At 38.4% G+C, this 24,460-nt stretch overlaps 1 protein-coding gene across 1 annotated transcript; it reads left to right on the top strand.

The window, feature by feature from the left end:
• The first annotated feature begins 5 nt into the window (after positions 1–5).
• LOC140241790 (clathrin interactor 1-like) lies at positions 6–24,220 on the top strand. The gene is made up of 12 exons (XM_072321541.1): positions 6–162; positions 4,086–4,287; positions 5,165–5,303; positions 5,938–6,069; positions 6,662–6,809; positions 8,215–8,434; positions 8,846–9,111; positions 9,605–9,824; positions 14,625–14,753; positions 21,106–21,249; positions 21,770–21,881; positions 23,434–24,220. Exons 1-12 carry the CDS (start codon positions 119–121, stop codon positions 23,745–23,747), a joined length of 2,070 nt encoding a protein of 689 aa, XP_072177642.1. The 5' UTR covers positions 6–118; the 3' UTR covers positions 23,748–24,220.
• Positions 24,221–24,460: the final 240 nt, after the last annotated feature.

Raw genomic sequence — 24,460 nt, 5'->3', positions numbered from 1 at the left:
TCTGTGTGTACGCCCACTTTGAAATTCCTGTTTTGGAAATCGTACTTCATCCGCAAGAAGAGTCATTATTTCCACTTTATTTTAAGCTTTCCTGAAAGATACTACCTACCCTGTCATCATGCAGTCGGCTATGTGGAAAATCCGTGAACTGACGGATAAAGTGTAAGTGAAACAATATGCTATCCATACGCCGGTGGTCGGTGTTTCTCCTCTCTGTTGGTTGGTTCCCGTTCGTTGCTAGCAATAGGCCTACTTAGAAGTTGTACGTCAGCGAGACAGAAACCAAACCCTTCTTTCAGTGGAACTCCTACCTAATAACGCTATGTAGCATGTGGTACTACTGTAGTGTTACTTGTAGAGCCGCATCTCGTAGTATTTAGAGACTGACAGTTTGATTAGCTATCCTTCCACTGTTCTACAAGTGCCTGTGACCATCTCCGTGGATATTTACTAGGAGTAGGAACGTCGCCCATTATTGTACGTGAACATTCATTGACAGTTCTAGGGTAGGCACTCCACCTTGCCACATCACAGGCACAGCAATATCAAATACATGTATGGTTGGACCTACTACTCATCGACCGCCTAATGTTTATTTGCTATGAATATTTAACACTGAAATTCACGTAAAAAACTTGACCTACGTGATTGAGAAAATCCAGCACTATCAAATGCTGTTGTTCCCTTTTCGATTCGAAGTTTCAGTTCAAAAATATCGCCGTCGAACTTGCAATCTGCATGGCCTCGTTTCAGCTCCCCGCGGTAAAGCTCCTTATTGAGATTGACCGCTGTTTTTGCATTGACAATGCACGCAAATCGAGTTGTATTGAACACCGTGTTGTACGAAGCTTTTTAGAAACTTCCATAGACATGTCATTACATTACGATTCGGTGAAAATATGCATTCGAAATTTTGTCCTTGATTAAAACCATTAATGAACAGTGAATTTTTGCGTTTTCCCACACCATCCTCATCAACGGTCAAAGGGGTTTAAAGCCAATCCATTTTTATGTGCTCTGCGCGCAGTGAAGTGCGTAAACCGTTCTGTGCGCCAATGTATATGTGGTCGGTTTCAAAAAGGGTGGTCGATATGTAGTAGGGCTACCATACAATACACTACAGTACACACTATCATTGTCATCTCAATCATGATCAGTTGGGCCATATCCACATGCACAGCTAATACTTACTTAGCTCAGCACAAATATTCACTCTAATGTTGATTAATAATACCATTGAGTCGCCACCACTACTTAAGCCTTTGCCCTTAGTCGTCAGACATTCCCATCGCATGTAGCTCGTGCGCGCCGTTGATTGGAGCTAGATCAGCTGGGGATTTTCATCGCCCTCTCTGACAAAAGACAATCCTAGTTCACCTTTTTCCTCCATAAAAAAAACACAAATAATTGTAATCCCAATGTATTTTACCATAGGCCTAGATAGATGTATTATACTGTAGGTGACAAAACCGTTTGTAATGCGAGAATGTTTTTGATTTTGAATGGATTTCAGGTGGCAGATTAACAAAAGTTTTTCAAACGCGATGATGCACAATGCATCCTACATTGAAGTGTGTTTATCAACACATCTGCTAGTAATACGTGGCGTGCTATGGACGGCAAACTAATATACTGCCTATTGTTGGTTCGCCAACCCGGTAGTGCATAGGATTAATAGGAATTTATACATGCAAGTGACGACTAATTCATATCCTTCAAAACTGTGAATTGTCATTGACTCGTAGACAACGATTTGTTGAACGTTAGGCCCGTCCTAGCCCGACAAGACGCTGTGCTTTGCACAGTGTCAGACAGACCGGGCCTCGCCATCAAAGTGGGGAACTATAACACAACTACAAAACTTGTAACAATTTCTACATTACTTATAGACATTTGTACGTTACTCACGTAAAGTGCATGCTTATATTACAGAAGTTACATAAGTCCATAGAGAGCCCTCGTGATAAGTCCATTGAACAAAAAAATGGCTCTTTTTAGCGCAATCCCCGACCGTAGGGGTTCATCATTGCAGAATTCAAAATGGCGCGCTGACCACCACTCGGCAAATGCAAATTATGCGTGCGCATGCGTGGCTGGAAGCAGTGCCGTATACACATATTGTAATTGGCATACGGCACTGGCTGGAAGTGCAGCGATCTATATCTACTGCGTGCATGCGCTCTTTGGTAGCAGCACGCATGGTCTTATCGCGTGAACTCCTGATTATCAGATGTACCGTTCGCACATTCTGCATGTAATCTTCATTTTCGGTAAGTTGTGAAATGTGTATGTCAATATCGATAACATAGCTATATAGTGTCATTAATGAAGATTACATTTAATGAGTTTGAAGTGACAAAAAAATGATGTCAAGTATCAAAACTCAAAGCAATCATAAAGCGATCGCCGAGCTCTCTTTGTGTTGTGTGTCGTGCCGGTACAGCTCTGTCGCTATTTATACAGCGACTGGGTTGTGTATAATAGGCCCATCCAAGGTCCTAACCCAGTTAGTCATTAAAGTGATAGTGCTCGCCTGAGCTGTGTTGATTTGTACTGTAAAAGGATGCAAGCTACCTTTAGTATTCTATAGTAAATTTAATTTAAACACATAATGGTCATGGTGTCATGATTGATACTATTACTACAGTGTAGATTCACGTTACGTCAATTACCATGAAGTCGCCACTTTTTATAAAGATTATTAAAGATAACAGGTAAAACTGATATTTCATCCTTTGATGATCTCGTCATGTGAAAATTAAAATTCTCACCTCTCTCTTCCATGCAGTTTGTGATGAAAACAATTTTTTGGTATTTTTTATCTGGCAACCTGACAAGAGTGCTACTACTAGTGTTAAGTCGCTGGCTGTGCATGCGTGCCCTCAGGTTCTCAATCCAGCACCCATGCACACACAACACATGCAATTTGCCATTAACCAGTACTCTCATAGGGTCGACATCGGATAGTCATTTTGTCACTGTTGAGCAGCCACCCTTATTTTCTCTCATTTTTTAAAACACGCCCATCATTAAATGGTACGACCCAATGCTGTATGCCTGTAAATGCCAAAGTTCAAAATTAGCAATGATTTAACAAATTTACCTTCAAAATATCGCCTTCCCCCTATTAAAAAATAGATGGTGCCCGACCTGTCACGTGAGCATGCTCTACACGTAGTGTATGTGTTTCAAACATAGTACCAAATTCAAACACATTTGTTCATCTTCTCAGCCACACATATTCACTTTGACGAAAGGACATATTTTTTTTTTGATTTAAAAAAAAAAAATACTTTTGATTGCACTCTGATGCCGCCATCAGAGTGCTTCTAAAATAAATGTAATGATCATTGATGTCATGATTTTGACAAATTGTGATTACCAAATGGCAAGAGTTAATAATGAAGACAATTGCATGTCCCAGTTTCTTTATTAATTTTACAGTATGGCAAGAATGGGTCTGTTATGAAAACATTTTGCATACCTGTTCACAGCCGTGTATATTCTACCTCACAACTTAGGTGGTGCATTTTCCCTTGAGAAATTAAATATGACAAATTTTGCAGTGTGAGCAGAATGCATGAATTGAGACCAATGACAAGTGGTGCTTGTTTTATGTGTCTATACATTTTCTATGAAATGAAATTATACATGTTCGTGTACAATGTAGGTGAATTGTTTTACATGTGCGTGAGTAGTGGTGCTTGGGACATTGAATATTCTGGCTTATCTCTTCCATGTAGTGAGGGATTAAAAAAGAGGATCATCAGGTACATTATAATGCTTTGTCAATCAGAAAGTCTCAATCAACACCTGCTGACATCAGTATCATGTAAAGAGAATCTAGCATGAGATTTCAGTGGGGTTTTTTTTCCCCATGGTGCTTCATTCAGTCTGTATTTGACTGATAGTTGTCAAATTGTATCCAGTGTAGGCAGCTGTACAATATCATGAAATATTGCACTCGTTAGGGCCAATATTGCACTCATCTTCGATTCGTGCAATATTGGCCCTAACTCGTGCAATATTCCCTGGTATCCCATTCATAGCCATCCAATATAATATAATTCTTCTTTCTGTTGTAGGACAAATGTGGTAATGAACTACAGTGAAGTGGAGGCCAAGGTACGAGAAGCCACAAATGAAGAGGCATGGGGACCACATGGCACGCTGATGTCAGAGATTGCCAGGGAGACTTTCACCTACGAACACTTTCCAGAAGTGGTGGGAATGCTGTGGAAGAGAATGCTGTATGATAACAAGAAAAGCTGGAGAAGAGTCTATAAAGTGGGTGTTGTCCTCTCATAGTACTCAGAATTCTGCCCTGCTTTGTCCTTGACCTTTCTCTTGACTAGACAGTTATTCACTGAATTTAAAACTTGTGCTTACCAATGCATTGAAATTATGCTATATGTTTATCTGAGAGATGTAAAAAGAACAGCAAAATGACAACATGATAGCCCAAAGGCCATTCTTCCAATTTTAGGTGTACATCAATTTTTTTGTTTAATGTACAAATTTGATTCACTCAAAGGTGAGAGTAGTAGATCTATAGGCATGCTTTGCAACCTACACTCTAATATGTTGCCATGGATGTTTTGCTTGACCCTGTCTTGATTTCTATGGTTAGTTTATGACTAGTTTTGTATGCTTGTCTGTTTTACCAAGCACTTGTGTACTTATTATCTATGACATTGTAATATTATGTCATGAAAATCTGATCTGTGAAGTAATCGTTGTTTTTTTTTTTTTTTTTTTTTTTTTTATATTGAGCAAAATGTTAGTATACAATTTCTATCTGCTATTCAAAGCAGGTAAACTTTTACTAGGAGGATATTGACAGCTGTTTCTTTTTTGGCAGTATTTTGTACTGTCTTTTGTCAAAATACTGCAGGTTTCATGGAAAATGCTGTTTTCCACAAATTGTGTAACTTCATGTGTGTATTGCAGAAAAGGTAAAATATGATGCAAAAATGCACCCTTTCAGCCCTGGAATACTGCATTGCAATTTACAAGTTTGTTATCCCTGTAGGAGGATATTGGGGGAATCTAATTATGTTTTTACCTAGCAAGTGGATCGTTGTAGTAATGTTGCTCCTTACCTGCGGAACAGTGCCACATTAAACCATAGACTGTTTCACATCTTGAATCTTTTCCCCTGCAGTCATTACTGCTCCTTCAGTACCTCATCCTGAATGGTTCAGAGAGAGTGGTCACAAGTGCTAGAGAGCATCTCTATGATCTGAAAGGACTGGAGTCATACTCCTTTCTAGATGAGTTCAACAGGGACCAAGGCCTGAATGGTAATGACATGGAGACCGAGGTGTCTAATCATGTGCGCCACGAAAGAGTGAATTAGCACCCTGCTGCATATGTCCATGGCTGGCATTTTGTGTGTGTGGCATGTTTCCAGAAATGAAGAGAGGGGCAAATACGCTGTGATACTGAGAGTCATTCTTAATGTTATGCATACCTCAGAACTTCATGTGCACTGATTGAACCAGCCATATGCTTAGTGAAAATATTGTCTGGAATTGTCTGATTAAATGATGCCAAGGATTGCTAGAGAAGAGGAGATGTTGTTTTGTATGTATGTGTGTGTGTTTGTTTGTTTGTTTGTTTGTTTTCCAGCAAGTACATACAAACATCTTGAATTGTACTGTTTACTTCGTACTGAGAAGTGTGTGTACAAACTGGCAGTCGTTCTGCAGCCTTCAGCTATTTGGTGTTGTGCTAATACCTGTAATAATCACTTTCGTGGGAATCGCATCTTGCTTGGAATGTACATTGTAGAGCCATCAAAGCCCTCCCCCCCCCCTCTTTTTTTTGTTTTTGTTTTTAGTAAGTCTTATTCATTTTGTTGCAGATGTATTTTTGTATGTCTATGTGTGTGTATTTCAAGGACCAAACTCACTGCTTTCACTGCATCTTCCACAGTGAGGCAAAAGGTCAAGGATATCATCAAGCTCATTCAGGATGACGAGGCCCTCCGTGCCAAGAGGAAACAGGCCAGGAAAGCCAAGGACAAGTATACTGGCTATGAGGGCTCTGCAGAAGGCGGGGGATACAGTAAGTAAACATACCTTTTCTTACTCTCTCTGTCCTTTATGTAACCTCACTTTTATAGGACTTTGACAATAAATTTGTCCATTTGAAAGGCAAGTTTTTCATCCTTATAAGGTGATGGGGGTACGTGTTCTCCATTTCATTTTAGCATCAAAAGCTGCTTGTGTTTGCAAGGTAGTGAGAAATTTCTGTCACAATTTTTAAAGTCAAAGTCTACACGTGGTCCAAATTGGCTTCAACATGAAGCAATTAAAGGTTTTGTAGAGTCAGATCCAGGATGAATTATGGAATATCAACAAGTTTCACATGGTCTCACGAAGATATGTTGTAACCTGTTACACGTGTATTGCATTTAGTTTTCATAGATCTGCAGCAGGGTGAGAGCTGTTGAAAGTGGATGTAATACAGTTGTGTCATAGTTATTTACCATCTCCAATTCAGACAAAGTGAACACAGTGCTTGAGGTAAAAAGGAGATTCCTCTCTCCTGATAAAAGGTTCTGTTCATATGAGAGAGACTTGCCCCCCCCCCCCCTCCCTTTTTTGTTTGGTCATTGTCAACATTTTGAGTACCTTATGTCCTGGATCATTTGCAGGTGACAGATACGACCGACAACCAAAGTCCAGCTGGCTGCGTAACAGGGACAATGACAATGAACTAGATGAAGAGTGGAATCGGAAATCTGCTGGTGACAAGACTAGTCGGAAGGGTGATGAATCAGATGAGTCGCCAGCTGAGTATGTGTAAGTTCAATGAACTGTTTGGATCTACGCAAATGAGATGAGTGTTTTTTTTGTGTGATCATACTGATTACTTCATGGAGTTATTTAAGATTGTAGGTAACATAATTACAAGGAGAACTTCCTACCTTTTTTTTTTTCTTCTTGAGAAAAAAAGAGGTCTTTATCATTGTTCATGTTTTGACAAGTAATGAAATGTATCAAAAGACTGTAGGATTGTGCTGCATATGAATGGATATTTTACACAGACAGGTTACATTTAGCAGTTGTGATTGACTGAATGTCTGTGTCCTCGACTTGATTTTAGGAAATATTTCCACTTCTGATGCCACTTTGTAATTCTAAGGGAATTAGACTGGAAGTAAATGTCGCACACTGAAGGTTGAAAGACTGGTGGTCATAAAACTCAAATTTCTCCCACAACCAGTCTACCGATACTTTAATATTGTAGAGTGTTGTTGATGTAATGATAATGTGCAATATACCTGTTCGAATAGTTTATAGTGTTATGAATTATTCTAGATAAAGCTTGCTTGTTGGTGACCTCTTCTGATGATAAGAAGGGAATGTACGCAGATTTGGTTACCACAGAAGTAGACTTTGCACCTTACTGTTTGAAAAGATTGACAAACATATTTACTGCTCAAATATGAGAAGACTGTGGAATGATATAGAGGCATGTGTCCATCGCTAAAATTTGGCCGCCATGATAGCAATATGTAACTGTACATCTTTAAGGCAAAACATAGTTTCCATACATTTTCAGAAATTGTCGGTTTTTGCTCTAAAAGGACACATATAATGCTGTGATAACACAGTTTTATTTGGGTAACGATGAAAATGCAAAATATTAGCCAAAATGGTACGCCAACTGTATTGCAGTGTGAGAACATATCTTATTGTGTTTGCTACATTTTTACATACGTGTTTTATTATCAATAGTCAACAAATCAGGCCATGACAGTATTCATTGATCTTTCGCGCTAGAGTTAATCACATGCAGCTTGTTGGGAAATGCAATTGCTCGGGCATGGTCGATTATCATGTCACATTCTAGGTTCCCTCTACTGAATGGGGAGGGCTTTTCAGAAATAAAATTGTGCACTACAATCTAAATCATTTTGAACTCTTTTGATCTCAAAATACTCCAAAACAGTTCATTGATCCTCGCAAATTTTTCAGGGGGCTGTTGAGCCAGACAAGTTTCTTAGTAAACCCTTTAATAAAAGTAAACTCCAAATGGTGGATGATAAATTTTGAGCCCTTTTGAGAACTATGTGTTACCCAGGACAAGATAGCCATATCCTGCATTGTGACGATACCCTAGGTTACAACATGCCAAATCACATTCAGATTTTTGTCTTTTTGTTGTTGATTGCATGTTGTTGTTGTTGTTTTTTTCTTCCAGAGATGATGAATCAGATGAAGATGTCAAACCATCATCACAAAACAAGAATTCCAGATTTGAGTTCCGAGACGAAGAGGAAAAGGAGGAGCGGATAACCTCGACAACGACGACAGAGAGGAGAACGAAAACCACAAAGAAGCGGTCGGGCAAGCGAGTAGATTTGGGAGCAGCAGCAGTGTACGCAGCCGAAGCCAAGGAAGACTCGGCTCCTGTATCACAAGTATGCAACCAAGCTGATATAGAAGTCTTGCTGTTTGTGATGTCATCTGCTTAAAGATGCAGTAAAAATCATGGTGGCATCTGATATTGATGTTGATATACCAGTACTTGATAGTTTCAGTTTACCTTTGGTGATGTTCACATAGACTCTTTGACTTTAATGATGCATGCTTCAAGGATACTCATCATGTAGGAGGTATTCTAATATTGTGCACAGACGAAGAGCTGCTTTTAATTAATGAAATGCCCAGAGAACAAAAGGAAATTGATGAATAATAAGGGCAAATGTTTCTCTTTTGATAAGTACTTCATATACTTCAGAAACTTAATGTTTGATATAAGGCAACAGAATGCTCCTAATAATGCATAAACGTGGTGCTAATTTCCCTTCTTACTCGTGTTTGCTGAACAGAATTCCAATGATTTAGTGTCAGAACTTTTCGATTCTGGCATTGCGGCATCAGTGGCACCAATCACAAATACAGCAGCGCCACCATCACAGTCTGTAGACCTGTTTGCAGACTTCTCGTCTGCTGCGGCCAACGACAGTTTTGGCGACTTCAATCCAAGGGCAGACACGAGTTCAGGGAATGTCCTCGCGTCACAGTCTACTACCTCTCCAAACAGCGACTTTGCAGATTTCTCAAGTTTCCAGAGTACCCCTGCACCAGGCTCTAGGTAACCATTATAACATATTTCTATGATGAAGCATGCGTCCATTTCACTTAATTATATTTAAACTATTTGTGGGATTATGCATTAGCATGGTGTGCAATTTAGGTGGGAATAAGTGTAATAATTTTCCGTGAAAGTGTTGAGAAGATCAAAATGACATAAAAGAAAACATGGTCTGGTTTGTAATGAAGGATTCAGGGATATATTGTTTTGAGGATATTGCATTGTAAAGATATGTGGACTGTAGGTTAATTTGTAGTCTATTTAATGATATAATGTTCATTTGAAATGACTCAATAGTAGTAATTCTCTGGTTTTGATGTGTATGTAATTGTATAGGTCCCATGATATATATATATATATTCCAAACAAACTCAAGGTACAACTGAGAAGCAGGTACACCTTGAAAATGTCCGTCATTACTATCCAGAATCAGAAAGCATAAGAGTCTATACCAGTAGCCAAAAGTTTTGTACGCCCTTTCCCTGACCAACAGCGCAGACAAATCATTCGGCGAATTCAAGAGTGTATCGGTGTCGCAGACACAGCAAATGCAGAGCAGCACGACGTTACAAAGCAACCTGCAGCTGCTGAGCATGGACGCGCCCCTCCAGCCCACCAGCGGCCAGGGGCTCATGCAGCCGCAACCCATCATACAACCGCAGCCCACCATGCAGCCACAGATGAGCAGCATGGGCATGCTACAGCCCCAACAGGTTAGCCACCCTCAGCTCATTTCCTTTTCATCTTTTGACCTGTACTTCCTTTTCACTTTTTTTTTTTTTTTTTTTTTTACCTGTACTTCCTTCCACATGTACCAATTATGTACCGTTTCATGTTGTGGCACAAACACCGCTTGATCTCTCTTTGCTCTATGTATAACAGTAGAGTAATCATTGTAATGTTGATGTGAAAACTCTTTCTTGTCTGAAATAATGCTCTGAATTCTCTTCCTCAGATTGATGCTATTATTTGTGTAGACCCAGTGAACTTCTCTGAACCCAGTAGCTTCAATGTAGCAAAACTAAGTACATTTGTAACACATAGGAGCTCTTGTCAAGCAGGCCACAACAGTGAGCTGCGTACATGTAATCACCTTGAACTCTGTGACTCCCATCTATTATTAGCCCACATGGGAAGAGATGGGGCTATTATGAACACAGGCCATGCATATAACTTGTTTACACATTGTCACTGTGGTTCTGTCAGGAGGCTTTATTCAATCTGCACCTTGGGTGCTCAGGTGTATCTCTAGTTAGAAAGGACAAAAAACTAAATTAAGTTCAGTAAAGCAAGTAAGCGTTGTCTTTATAAGTCAGTTGTTTGTTTTTTTGTTTTTTTTTGGGGGGGGAGGGTCTTTTTTTTTTTTTTTCTTTTTTACTGCTGTTATGATTAGACATAAGTATTTGTCTGATATTCTCCAAACACTTAATTTTCTGGAATGCTTCTGCAAAATTTCTTAATTCCAGTTTGAAAGAGTTTCATATCAAATTGTCTATCAAAAAGAAATATTTGTGTAATCTTTTCCTGGTTGTTGGAAGCAAACACTGACCATAATTGAAAAAAAAAAAAAGAGAAAAAGGAAAAAAAAAAGTCAGTTCCGGATTGATGAAGTTTGCTGTGATGTGATACATGGGAAGGCACATAAAAGTACTGTGAAAAGTTTTTGTTTTTGTCCTTAAAGGGAAAGTAAACCCAAAGAGCAATGTGGATTGAGTGAAAGCAGTAATATTAGTAAAACACATCAGTGAAAGTTTGAGGAAAATCGGCAATCGATGCAAAAGTTATGAATTTTTAAAGTTTTGGTGTTGCAACTGCTGGGTAAGGAGACTACTAGAGGTTATGACGTATGAGTGGACTACAATATAAAGAAAATGAAAAGGGAATTCAATAAAGATTCATTTTTCATGAAAATTACACATTCCATCAGCTTGATACTGACATATGTTAGGGGTAGCACTTATTCCCCCTGCTTTCTGAAAGCGGTTAGTCAAGAACTCTTTCATTTTGCTAGAAAAGTGAATTTTTGTGGAATTCCTTTTATATTTTCTTTATATTGTGGTCCTCTCATACGTCATAACCTCTAGTAGTCTCCTCATCCAGCGGTTCCAACACCAAAACTTTAAAAATTCATAACTTTTGCATCGATTGTCCGATTTTCCTCAAACTTTCACTGATGTGTTCTACTAATGTTACTGCTTTTACTCAATCCACATTGCTCTTTGGGTTTGTGTTCCCTTTAAAGGGTGTGTACAGTTCTGGTCGAGGTGAGGATTTAGCTTTTAACTTTTTGCGAGATATTCAGAAACCACTCTATGAGATGTCAAAGAGCTTGCAATTCTAAGGAGTATCAAAAGTTTATTTGATGAAAATTGGTTTTGAAATGGCTGAGATATCCAAAAACAAGGTGAAACAAAGAGATCCTAATAAAAGCGTGGCCTTTCGCCTTTTATTATTATCACTTTTTTTTGATATCTCAGCCATTTGAAAGCCGATTTTCATCAAATAAACGTTGAATCCTTCTTAGAATTGCATGCTCTTTCATATTTCATAAGAGGTTTCTCTTTATCTCACTTAGGAATGTTCAAAACATGAATCCCCACCTCAACCAGTACTGTACAGTCCCTTTAAAATTCCCTGTTAATTTCTGTCTAAAGAAGGAAGTCCTGGCACATTTATTATTTCACCGCAACACTGGTGTAGAATGATACATTAAGTTTCCTCAGTACAAAAATAATAATTTGTAGTCACGGAAATAAAACATAATTTGTAAATTCTATAAGTTCTTAACTATCTTCATTCCTTGATCTCAGTAGTGAAAATCTGCGTTCTCTTTTGTAATGGGTGGCATTAAATTCAGAGTTTTGATCTATTTCATGTCAAGATTTAAGATGTCAATGTTGCTTTACAGCACTTCTTTGAGATGTAAGCATTTGTTTTCATCTCTGCTCTTTACACACTTCATTTTTAATACATGCTTCGTAATGGTATGCAGCTTTGTCTTACATTCCGTCCATACTCCAACCAGATGGTATGTGATGAGTAAGGTTCTCATTTTGTAGGCGCAATGCAATAACAAAACTGTATAAATTGCCCTTGTACTCTTGATGTCGACCAAACTTTGAAACTAGGGGATGGTATTTATAGTACAGTGTGAAAAAAAAAACCCAAACAAAATATTCACATTATATTGCTGCCAGGCAAACAAAAATACTTGTAGATATTTGATTAATCCAACTAAGTCTCTGTGCATCACAAAATCTCATTGATTAGTAGGAAATATGTGAGTTAAACCAAGGAATCTTCTTTTTTCAATCGTTTGCCTCTGGTTCTACCCGGGCCTTGGTTGAAAAAAGCTGTGTTGTGTCACATTGAGAATATATATTGTAATAGGGGTTACCAATATTTGAAATTTCTGTATGTTCATTATTATAGTGTTCCTCTTTAATCTCAAAGCTGATGTAAATCTTGTTTTGTAGGGTTTTTCTTCTTACAAATCTGATCTTTTTAAATGACTTGTCTTTCTTGGAATGACTTGATTAAGATTATCTAATTTCAGTAGACTAGGAAGAAAGACGGAAGTTTTATGTAGTGGAAGTTTGCAAGCTGCCTTCGATACTCTTGAGTCATCCTTTAGACAGAGTTTAATTAAAGTTGACACAAGCATACCACTGTAGGCCAGTACATTTGGTCATGTGTCAAGCCAAGCCAAGGGGATGAGATGCAATTTATTCAGTTTTGTACAAAGTAAGCTATGCTTTGAGTGTTATCAGCTATGTGCCTATCCTCAAAGTAAACTGATCTTTGTAACCTCTCGTGTTGACCTTCTCTAGTGTACCTTATCTTTATTATTTGGATGGAATTCAAAAGGCTACGTGCCGAAGTATACAAGCAAGCATGGAGAAGTTGCATGGTTTTGTTTGGCGTTGTGACTATTGTGGGAGCAGGCAGTATGGCAGGGCAGGGCAACAGACATTTTGTTCCCCCTTGTTCTGTATATATCTGCATGCAGGATGGTTTGATTTGATAGAAACCAGGTTTTTGAGCAATGATGTCAAACATGAATTGTCTTTTCTGTGAATGTCATGAACCTAAGTTTATGTCCAACATGGCATGTTCCATTTTGTGGGTGCTAACTAATGAGTTGAAGTAAAGTAAGGAGAAGTGGTCCTACTGTACAGGTACATTTGTACCCTGGTGACTTGACATGTTGAGTGTCATTACTTAAAAGATGTGAAAGAGTGAAATTAAACGTGTCTCGGTGATATGACAGACTCCGGAATTATCTTCAGAATTAAACAATAGAGATTTCTAGAAAATTGATTACAGGGTGCATACTTGTATGACGAAATGTACCTTGAGAAGAGAAACAAACTTCTTGGCTAAAGAAACAAGATTTCAAAACCATGTGTATTTGTTGTTATTGTGGACACCATGCACTACTGACATAACTACCATTAGAATGTATGCTAAATGAAAATTCATGTTTATTTGAGGAATTGTTCAAAACTTAATGGAATTATTTTCGTGTGATATCAATATCTCCAAACTTTGTCACACTTGACCAGTGCTCTACTACAAGCATTCATATGAAGTGTTGTGAGCCTGCTGTTTGCAGTGAAGGACAGAGATTGTGCAGTTTTGCAGAGTGATGAACATCATCGCACTTTCCTGAAGAAAAATACATATATGAAATTTTGACTCTATGGAAAATGGATGAGTTCAGTGGTCTTATTTTAGGAAATATTCAGGAACCAGGATGATGAGTGAAAGGGATTGTGGAATAAACAAAGCGGAGAGAGCACTTTTACAAGAAATGACATGACAATATGACCTTGATGGCAGTGATGGACCTTCAGTCCATCACTGCATTACAGTGACAAAGAAAAAAAAACTGTTGAGAAAATTAGTCAAGTAATTGCAAAAATGTACTGAAATAAAATTAGCAGTGGAATGTTATTAATCAAATTTTAAAGACCCATGGTGGGAAATATTCAATGTATCTATTATTCTATGAAGTCCTCATCTGGAAGATCACAGAGCAGAGCAGAATTTTGTTTTTGTTTTCACTCTGTGAGTGCCATTTACAAGTTTTGCTGCAGCTTGGTTTCAATCATTTTGAAACACCCTGTACTGCAGGGTGATTGATTAGGATGTCTGTTGCGCTGTCCCAACCAAAATATATGATTTACGAGTCCCTGTGCTTCTCATCCTTTTCCTGCTGTGATGAAGAACACCAATTGTTATTTTATGTTCAGCTGGATTGTTTGTTGTTGTTGGTTTTTTTTTTTTCCCTTCAATTCTGTGATAGTGACAGTACAGGAAACCTGAAAAACTTTGTAGTGTGTTGATATGTGGCAGCCCATTTCCTCATACAGCCTTAGTCCCATATATATGTATATCGTTTAGAGCAAGTACCCAGTACATGCACTTCTTGTTTGTTTGTGGTTTGTCTGATATTCTTTTTCATCATTTCTGCCCCTTCCCTTCATGTTGCTTTTGTGTTTGTTTGCCAGTCACTTGAGTTAGACCAGCCACAAATACCACAACAGGTAATTCAGCCACCGCTTCAGCAAGATCCCCAGCAATCTTACATGAGTGGCTTGCCAGCTGAGCAACAAACTCAGTACATGTATTATGCAGTGGTAAGACTTGAGATTACATTTGGAATGGACTCGTACCTGGCTTTGGGAAATCTCTGTGCCTGCCACTTGCCTTCTCTATATACCTCTGATATATCTGTTCGAAATTATGGCATTAAATTGTGGAAATTGTATACATTTATATTTATCAATCATGTGGTGTGGTTATTAATAGCATCTCTTAATCAATGTACTTACATGAATAATACACCTGGTATTTCCGTAAAAAATTATCTACAAGGAAAAAAATTGTGGTCCTGTCCTTTATTTTGTATTATAATTTTTGCATTTAATTATTAAGTCACCACCCTCATATATATCGGTGTCAACTAACAACCGTTGTCCCCTTGGCACACCTCTGTAGACATACTTCACTCAACAATGGTTTGGTATCTTGAAATGTCTGTTTTGGGGGTGGTATACACTGTAATGTCTAGAGGACATTTGTTGAATCCGTAGACCAATATTGCCACTCCTGGATCACTGTTGGTGTTTTTTTTTTTTCCCTGGTTTATACATAATGCTCTAAAAATATGTTGAAGGGCAAGCATTCAGTAACCTGTAATTGACCCCCTGTGACTTGTGATTAAAGTCATTTAATATCCTAATGAGATAGATGTATGTTACATTTGTCAAACTTGCACTTTTACAAGAACATATTACATACTGTACATGCGCATGTTATTCCTGCATAGTATTGACATACTTTAAAAAAAAAAATGAGTAGTCCATCTTTAGTTAAAGGACAGGTTCACCTTCATTAACATAAGGATTGAGAGAATGTAGCAATATTAGTAGAACACATCATTGAAAGTTTGAGGAAAATCGTACAATCCGTTCAAAAGTTATGAATTTTTGAAGTTTTTGTGCAGTCACCGCTGGATGAGAAGACTACTGCAGTGTATGATGTCACATGCGTACAACAATATAAAAAAAATATAAAGAGAATTTCACAAAATTTCATCTTTTGAAAAAAGTACACATTCCCTTGACTCATTACTGACATATGTTATGGGTAATATTATTCCCATGGCCTTTAGAAAGAGGCAAGTCAAGTGCTCTTTTATTATGCGAAAAAAGTGAAAATATGTTGAATTTTCTTTACATTTTCTTTATACTGTTGTACTCATATGACATCACGAGCCTTAGTAGTCTCCTCATCCAGCAGTTCCAACACAAAAATTTTAAAAATTCATAACTTTTGCATCGATTGTCCAATTTTCCTCAAACTTTCACTGATGTGTTCTACTAATATTGCTGCATTCTCTCAATCCTTATGTTTATGAAGGTGAACTTGTCCTTTAACTAAAGATGGACTACTCATTTTTTTTTTTTTAAAGTATGTCAATACTACGCAGGAATAACATCTGAAAGCCTTTCAGTAATCCATGCAAGTGTGTATCCACTGGGGCCATCTGGAAATACAAAATAGTGGGCTCTTTGGGCTTTGCATGACTAGGTATAGAATTTGACATTGTTGATTTTTGCATTCATGCATAAATTTCTGCAGTGTACTTCCTTTTTGCCTTCCCAGGTGTGGATTGCCTTGTGTAGCCTGCTGCTAGTCTATAATTACCAGTACTGATATTTGTCTGTTGTGTTGACTGTAGCATACTTGCCAACTAGTAAGATTTTATCAGATTCAGTAAGATTTTTTACGTTAAAAATAGCAAAATCAGATTTTCTGTCAGAGAAATCAGATTTTTAAAAAATATTTAGATATACCTTTCATGTGTATTTTCTGAAGATTTGACGAAAAGTAAGATTTTTAACTTCAGTTTGTATATAAAATAAGATTTTTGCAATCCACAAGTAAGATATTTCATCTTGAAATGGTGGCAGGTATGCTGTAGTAGTGGTGGCATGGGTAAAATAAACAACATTCTGTTGTTTATGACATGCCTCATATCCTATTTATCCTGATACAACTAAGCATATATATACAGGACTTGTTTGTGGGTTATCATTCTTATATCAAGAACTCATGCAGCCTAGTATTCATTACTATCATGTTCATCAACTTGGTGTTGCATTCTGCACCAAGCGTACATTGCACCCTCTTTCCCGTTTGAATAACGGGTATTTCAAGTTCTTGTTTTGTCATTTATCCCTCCCCCTTTCCCCTTCATGTTTCAAGACTCGCCATGCTTTCCCTGTACTAGTATGTCTACCTACCGTCCATGAGCCATAATTACAAATTGCATAAATTGAAATTCAATAAATTTTATTTAATTCCATCATGTTGCATTTCTACTTTCCAAAACTAATGAGTTAATTCCACATGTACCTTCTTTTTATTCAGTTCAATTCTAAAAAGAAAACATATATGATACAGTGTATAATAAAATGATGTGAAGCATGCTCACATTTAAAATCTCTTGATACGTTGCATTGCTTGACATGCATCAAAATACTGTAGTGTGTCAGACCAGCTGTGTGATTTGACAGAAGTAGCAGAAATGGAAAAGAAATTGCATTTACTGATAGTATGGACAATACATGATTTATGTTGACTGAAGCCCATATTCATGAAGGTGATTTAAATTTAGACCATGGTCTAAAATAAGCGCGAAGTAGGCATACCTTTGACATGTGGGTATCAATGCGCATTTGTTACTGGATGTTGGAGAGTGTTGGCGTACATGCATTCTGTCAATCATACTTGTGCATCAGAAATTTGCTTAAAGGGATGGTACAGTATTAGTAGAGGTGAGAATTGGGCTTTTAACTTTTTGCGAGGTATCAAGGAACCATTTGTAAAATAGTACAGAGCATACCTTTCTAAGAGGAATTCAAAGTTTATTTGATAAAAATCGGTTGGAATGGTTGAGACATCAAAAAATAAAGTAAAGCAAAGCCATCGTAATAAAAGTTGGGTCCCACACCTTATTAGAATTGCTGTGTTTTGGGTATCTGAGCCATTTCAAAACCAGTTTTTCATCAAATAAACTTTGAATTCCTTTCGGAATTACATGCTCTTTCATATTTCATAAGAGGTTTCTCATAATCTCACTCCAAAATGTTAGAAACTTGAGGTTAGGTCTCAACCAAAACTATACGATCCCTTTAAACCATGGTCTAAATTTAAACCACCTCAGTAAATTGGCCCTAGAATTCCTCTGTTGCACACTCACCCTTCATTCTGCATTCCTTAGTTATACAGTTTTTTAATTTTCTTTTTTTTTTTAAATTCTGTCTGTCATTATTAATAGCAGAAAATTAGTTTCCCCCCCCTTTTTTTTTTTATTCTGTCTATCATTAAGAGTAACAGATAATATACTGCATGATGCTTTGCCATATACTTAAAGATGCTCTGTACTTTTTTATCCAGTCTTGCTCTTCCTTTTGTTCACTTTATCTCTATCGTAGCAATCAGTCACATTCATTTGCATACTTAGTTATGGACCTAAACTCTCATTGGAACACTCCTGTTTTGTTGTGGCTACCTGTTGCATGGGTATGACGATGCTATGGCTTGGCATCAGTACAGATCCAAGTCTTTCCTGGTATGAAATGCAATGAGGCCTCTTTGCTCTATGTGGGATTCAAGGTCATTTTTCTTTCTATCATTCTTCCTTTTCCTTTTCTTTTTTGGCAATTGTGATGGCAGTTTGCTCTGTGATGCCGGTCCCACTTCTTTTAAGAAGTGCCCATATTACTACAAACTTGTATCCCCTTCCCATGTGGTGGTGAATTATTGCTGGCATGGTGAGAATGCGATACCCCAAAGGTCATTTCTTGTTCAGCTATTTTGGTGGCGGATGTCGGATGGTACTAGTCAATGGAGTCAGTTGGAATGAAATTGACAAGACACCTTTTCTCTCCCACCCCCCCCCCCAAAAAAAAAAAAAAAATCTTTTGCTGCCCGCTGATTTCTGCATTCAGTCCCCCGCAATGCTGGGAGATGCAAGCCATGTGGGGCCCATGGTGGTTCAGCAAGGTGTCATGATGGTATGTGTACATAAATATTCTAGAGTAGATTCCCCAAATGCCCAGCAGCATTAAAAAACAACTACAACAACAAAAACAAAACAGAAAGATAAGCAAACAAACAACAAACCCAGATTGATCAAACTCTTTCAAACTTTGTTGTGCGTTATACAGCATGAATCATGAACCTGTGATGGTGAAATGTGCCTCGCTTTGCTCTGGAAATGTATCCATCACCGGGAATATGAAAAGTGTGTGTGACTAGACTGAACATGTTAGATTCTCAAGGATATTCTACCTGTAGCCTTCTGATAGCCTTTTGTTTTATAGTAGAGAGACAAATAGAAATCAATCACTATCTTAGTTGTCTGTGTTTATAGAAACATTTTCCTTCATTACCATGTTTTCTGCTTTTCTTTTTTCGACTGCAGTGCAATGAACTTTGCAGCTGTGAAATCAGCTGCCATGTGTTTGATTTTTTTTTTGGGGGGGGGGGTGGAGAAAAAATGTAAACAATCCTTATCTCCCTGATTGCCATTGTATGGCAATGTAGAGATATTGGTGATCAGATTGTTGATATAGATTTTGAAGAATGGCTTGATGACATTTTGATCAACAGTATTGGAACAATTTCATGTTACATTCCAAATGTCAATGCATAAGCTTTATTTTTGGAGCATTTCTTGTCTGTAGTTCCACAATTTGAAGACACGCGAATGTTCATCTTTGACAATTAAATGCTTTCAGTGACATGACTTCTTTAAAAAAAGAACCCCCCCCCCAAAAAAAAACACCAAACAAACAAACAAAACAAAAACAAAAACAAAAACTGGTCACCATTTCATAAGGAGTTTCTTCATACAGGCAGAATATTTGAATATTTGTGACTCTTGGAAGTTCATCGTCCTGTTAATCAAGATGCACATGATACAATGTTTCATGAAATTTCATAAAATCTGTAAGTCATCTCGTTTGTTCTGCACATTGTATTTGTATAATATCAGGATCTTCCATCTTTCTCTAACTATTCTGCACTTATTCCTTCTTTTTTAACTCGCTCCTAATGAAAGCCCTCTGTTGGACCTGTGCTGGTATGTGTAATCCATTGATGGATGATTAAACTCCAATCTATGAAATATTATGGATATATGTATGTATAAGATTTACTAATTATTTGCTTGTCATGTGTATCATGTTGTCACATTGTGGTTTCCCTTTCTCTTGCATTCCATAGCTGTTGTGTAAGCTTTCTTGTTTATGTTTTCATGTGTATTGTATCGTGGTTGAGTGGTCGAAGAAGTCTGATTGCCTAACCAAATATGTAATATATGTCATGTAAGAAAAATTTTTGATCTTCATTTCCCTATTCATGAATAATCAAAGTTTGAATTACACTCGCTGTAGCAAAAGGAATATCAGCATTGTTTCCTTCACAAACAATGACCAGCTTTGATGTAAATTATTTTTGATGCAAAATTGATGAAAAGAAAAACAGAATTGTTGACCTGGGAAAGATTCAGTAACATGCAATCCTTGCTTCAGGCATGCTTATGATGTATCATTTGAAATATAATTCATAGAGTATGAAAAGTGATAGTAGCACAAAATTTGTTTAATGCCTGCAGTTATTGCATCACTTTAAATAAATAGCATACAAAGTTGTGATGAGTGTGAATTATGGTTGTATTGTAATGTTACCTCATCTTAAAATATGATCTATATTATGGATGGATCACAATCAATGCTACTTGGGCCCTTCAGACATGGTGTCTTTGTAGGGATTGGTATGAGCAAAGAACTGTATCTTCAGTGATGAAATGCACAGCAGAGCTTTCATAAAGGATGAGCTGTTGCCGGGGGGGGGGACACGATATTCACTTTTCATAACATAAGCCAGCATTTTCTTATTTTGGTTGACATTAAAGATAACTGCTGCTCCCAAATTAATTTCTTGAAATGTATAGCTATAAGAGTGGTAGGAGTTGACAGTTGACTTGAATTGCTGAACACATTGAATTCAGTGCAGAACAACAACAATAATATGGAATTGTGTAAGGAGCTTGTCATTAGCTTTCTCATTTGTTCTTAGTTCAGACACTTGCCTGCCTGCTAATGGATGAACAATGAATAGGTGGAGATTTGCATGCAGTAGGCTAGAAAGCTATTGATAGAATTTGAAGTGATCAGCAAAGTGATTGAAAAAATCTGAAAATAATCTTTTGAGTTGCTTAAATTTTGACTGTAGCACCAAAAGCAGTTTCTTGGGAATATCCTTTGAGCGATTGGTTATCAACTAAATTACATCATCTTCATTGTTTTTAATTAGTTTTGATTTTCAGAAATTCTCCAAATGAGGGGCTGGATATCACGTGAAGCAGAATTTACTTGAGGATTAAATATTCCCACTTTCTTCATTTCTGCACAGGCAACTCAAATGAACCAAGGCATGGGTATGATGGGGCAACCACAAGGCATGATGGGGCAGCCGCAAGGTATGATGGGACAACCACAAGGCCTGATGGGACAGTCGCAGCCATCAGCATCAGCAGCAGGGTCTACAACGCCATCGGTAAGCTAGACATGATTTGGTAGGAGCGTTGTCTTGAGATGATATCAGTACATTGCCCTGTAGATTTGTGGGTAGTGCCCACATGTGGGTATGTCATAGACTTGAAAAACTGAAGTTTCTTGTAACAGTGAATGCAAATCGGCCTATTATGGTTTCTTTGTCCTGTTGAGAGCCCGTCTATTCAAGTGACAGTCACCTAAATGAGACAACGTAAGATCTGTTCCATGAATAATCAAGTCTGTTGTGAAAGCAAGTTACAAACTAAACTGTAATTTAGATAAAAGTATGATTAGGTATGAACAGATTGATGTGAATATTCAGAATTGTGTGGGATGTGATGTGAAGTGGATTCCTAGAGGTTAAGTACAATAATTTGATGTCAGTGTTATGTGTACATGTTATTTTTGAAGGAAAAGGGAAGGGGGAGGATGGGAGAGGATACATCTACACTGAGAGCGGTTTTGGAAATAAGATAAGAGGTAAAATTGCAACATTCTTTCATCATTCTTCGTCTTTGTAGAAATCCAAAATCTGGTCTGACAGCAAAGTGAACATCAGTTTGGATTCCCTGAGTCCTGGAGATAGGTACAAGAAGCAGTCTCAACCATCCATGAACCAGCTACAGCAACAAGGTAACGTTCACACCATGGGAATCCCAAAACAAAGTTTGTTGATGTGCCAGTGTTGGTGGGGATTAGGGTGGTGCTTGTCAGATGGAGATTGGTGTGATGTTTGGATTGTGCTGTGTGTCCAAGTGCTTCTCTTAGGAGAAGTTGTTTATGGAACGAGTTGAGAAAAATTGTGCATTCTCAGCGATGGAGAGCTGTGCATTTGTTTCTACGGGCAGCACGTTTGATATCAGATAATTATTGCAATCACTGACGATAGTCACTGCAAACATGCTATCACTCACTTGTAGCAAGAGTCTGTGCACTTCGCAAGCATTCGTGCTCTTAACAAGAGGTGGCTAGCCATGCATCTAGTAATTACTGGGTGCATGGCTATCCAAGCATCAAGTAAATTTGCCATGCTTAGGTAATTAATGGACGCATAATTTTTTTGGCAAAACTTTGTCCACTGTTTTATAAAACAGATAATGCACATGTCTTCGTACGTTGGTAGGAATATTGTACATATGGTAACTATGGAATCTAGTCTAAATGCACTTGTTTGCACCTTGTACGTTAAACAATTCCATAGTTGCCTTATACATACTTGCAATTCCTACTGACACGCTCGGACATGTGAGTTATTTTTGTCGAGCCCACCGGAGATGAGGGGAGACTAAGGGATCGCCTGTGATTATGGGTCATAACTTTTGATCCATTGGTCCGTTTGTGACCAAACTTGGATGGTAGATGTCCCTTGGGGAGTGGATGATCACCACAAGGTCAAAGGTCACAAGCAGGGGTCAATGAACTTTTAGAGGCCAATGTTAAAGTTTTTATGGCACGTTTCTATTATGGGTCATAACTTTTGATCCATAGGTCAGTTTGTGACCAAACTTGGATGGTAGATGTCCCTTGGGGAGTGGATGGTCACCACAAGGTCAAAGGTCACAGGCAGGGGTCAACGAACTTTATCTCTTTTTTATCTGTTATATCCCATTCGCGTACAATTTCTTGTACGCGAATGGGCGAGACACATTATGGCACTTGCCTTGTTATACTGCCGTGCATAAAAGTGGGCCTTACTGGAGAATGTGGTCTGGAACATGACAAGTTTTGTAAATTTTGTATCTGTAGTGAATAACATGACATAGGAAATGTTCATTTAAAGATCCCTTCGATTTGTCTTGATTTCTATGAAATAATTGTCACTAAATCCATGTTAGCATTGACCAAGGTATCTCCTGTTTCTCTCTTAGGTCTAGACTGAAGTCTGGTGTAATTTGTTTTGCTCAGAATATTTTCATGATTAGTGTTGACTTACCATTTGTGAAAACTTGCCCATTTTACTTCATATGACAGTGATTTGTGATCACAGCATGTATGCAGGAAAAAGATACCGGTTGTGCAATATGAACATTGTGAATGTCAATGAAGCAGAACCCCTACCATTTACAATATTCTTGGGCAATGGAATATGTTGTCAGTGCAGAAAGCACTTCTCTGACATTTTCCAGCAGTGCATATCACTGTGAACCTACCCCTGACTCTTGCACTCTCTTTGTGATCTTTATAGGAGTCATGTCACCCGGAGGACAGCCAAACTACAGCGTGAGTGGCATGATGTCTCCACCGTCGGGCCAGGCAGGCCCCCAGATGGGGAACATGATGAGTGGTATGGCCCAGATGAACTTGGGTTCCCCCATGGGCCAGCCCGCAGTGCCGACCGGGGCCATGCAGGGCAGCATGGGCGCCGCACCAGGAATGAGGCCGCAGCAGCCGATGATGATGGGACAGCCGCAGATGGGGATTGGGATGGGGATGGGAATGGCGCCGGCGGGCATGGGCATGATGGGTCAGCAGCAGTACGGTGCGTATGGAGCCAAGTGAGACTATCAGCTAGCTAGTAGAGGCAGGACTCTCCATATGATCACTGAGATAGCGAAGACTATTGTGTGTGGATGACTCGAGCGCGACTGGCATGCTCTTTTTAATCCCCTGTGTGAGCTCCCCCAAGCATCAGATCAGAGTGACCATCAGTGACCATCCCTCGATCCGCACACAGAGGACGGCCAGTGGGAGGACAGCATTCGTCAACGCAACACCCCATTGTCCTATAGAGGTGTCACAAGCTGTTGGATTCAAACACACGTCCCAATATTGACCTTCTGGGGGTTAAACCTCCATCCACTGTACAAGTATATTCGTTTCGTGGGGGGTTTGTGTTGTTGTTGTTTTATGATATTCTAAAACATTGTTTTTAAATCGCATTGCATCAGAGAAAGGTCCCAATTCCCTACACGAATGCTCCAGTGTATAGACAAGAGCCCTGAGCTCAAGGTAACGCCCAAGGTAATCACAATTCTGTCCATAGTCTCATTAGATGAGTTGCAGGGAATGATAAGACCAGTTAGACAACACACCATTCTTCCAGACCTGTGTGTATGTATATGTGTGTGTGTGTGTGTATGTCCGTGTGTTTGTATTGCTGTATGTGACGTGAATGGTGCAGTAAGGGAACATATTTTTCAGCTCTTGTAAAGTTTTCATTTCTCTCTTTTTCTTTCCTTTATCATTTTATCACAATGTAGATTTTTATGAAA

Source organism: Diadema setosum, chromosome 18, assembly GCF_964275005.1.
Source record: "Diadema setosum chromosome 18, eeDiaSeto1, whole genome shotgun sequence".
Taxonomy (NCBI): domain Eukaryota; kingdom Metazoa; phylum Echinodermata; class Echinoidea; order Diadematoida; family Diadematidae; genus Diadema; species Diadema setosum.
Note: the sequence above shows the minus strand (reverse complement) of the source record. Positions and strands in the feature narration are given on the sequence as shown.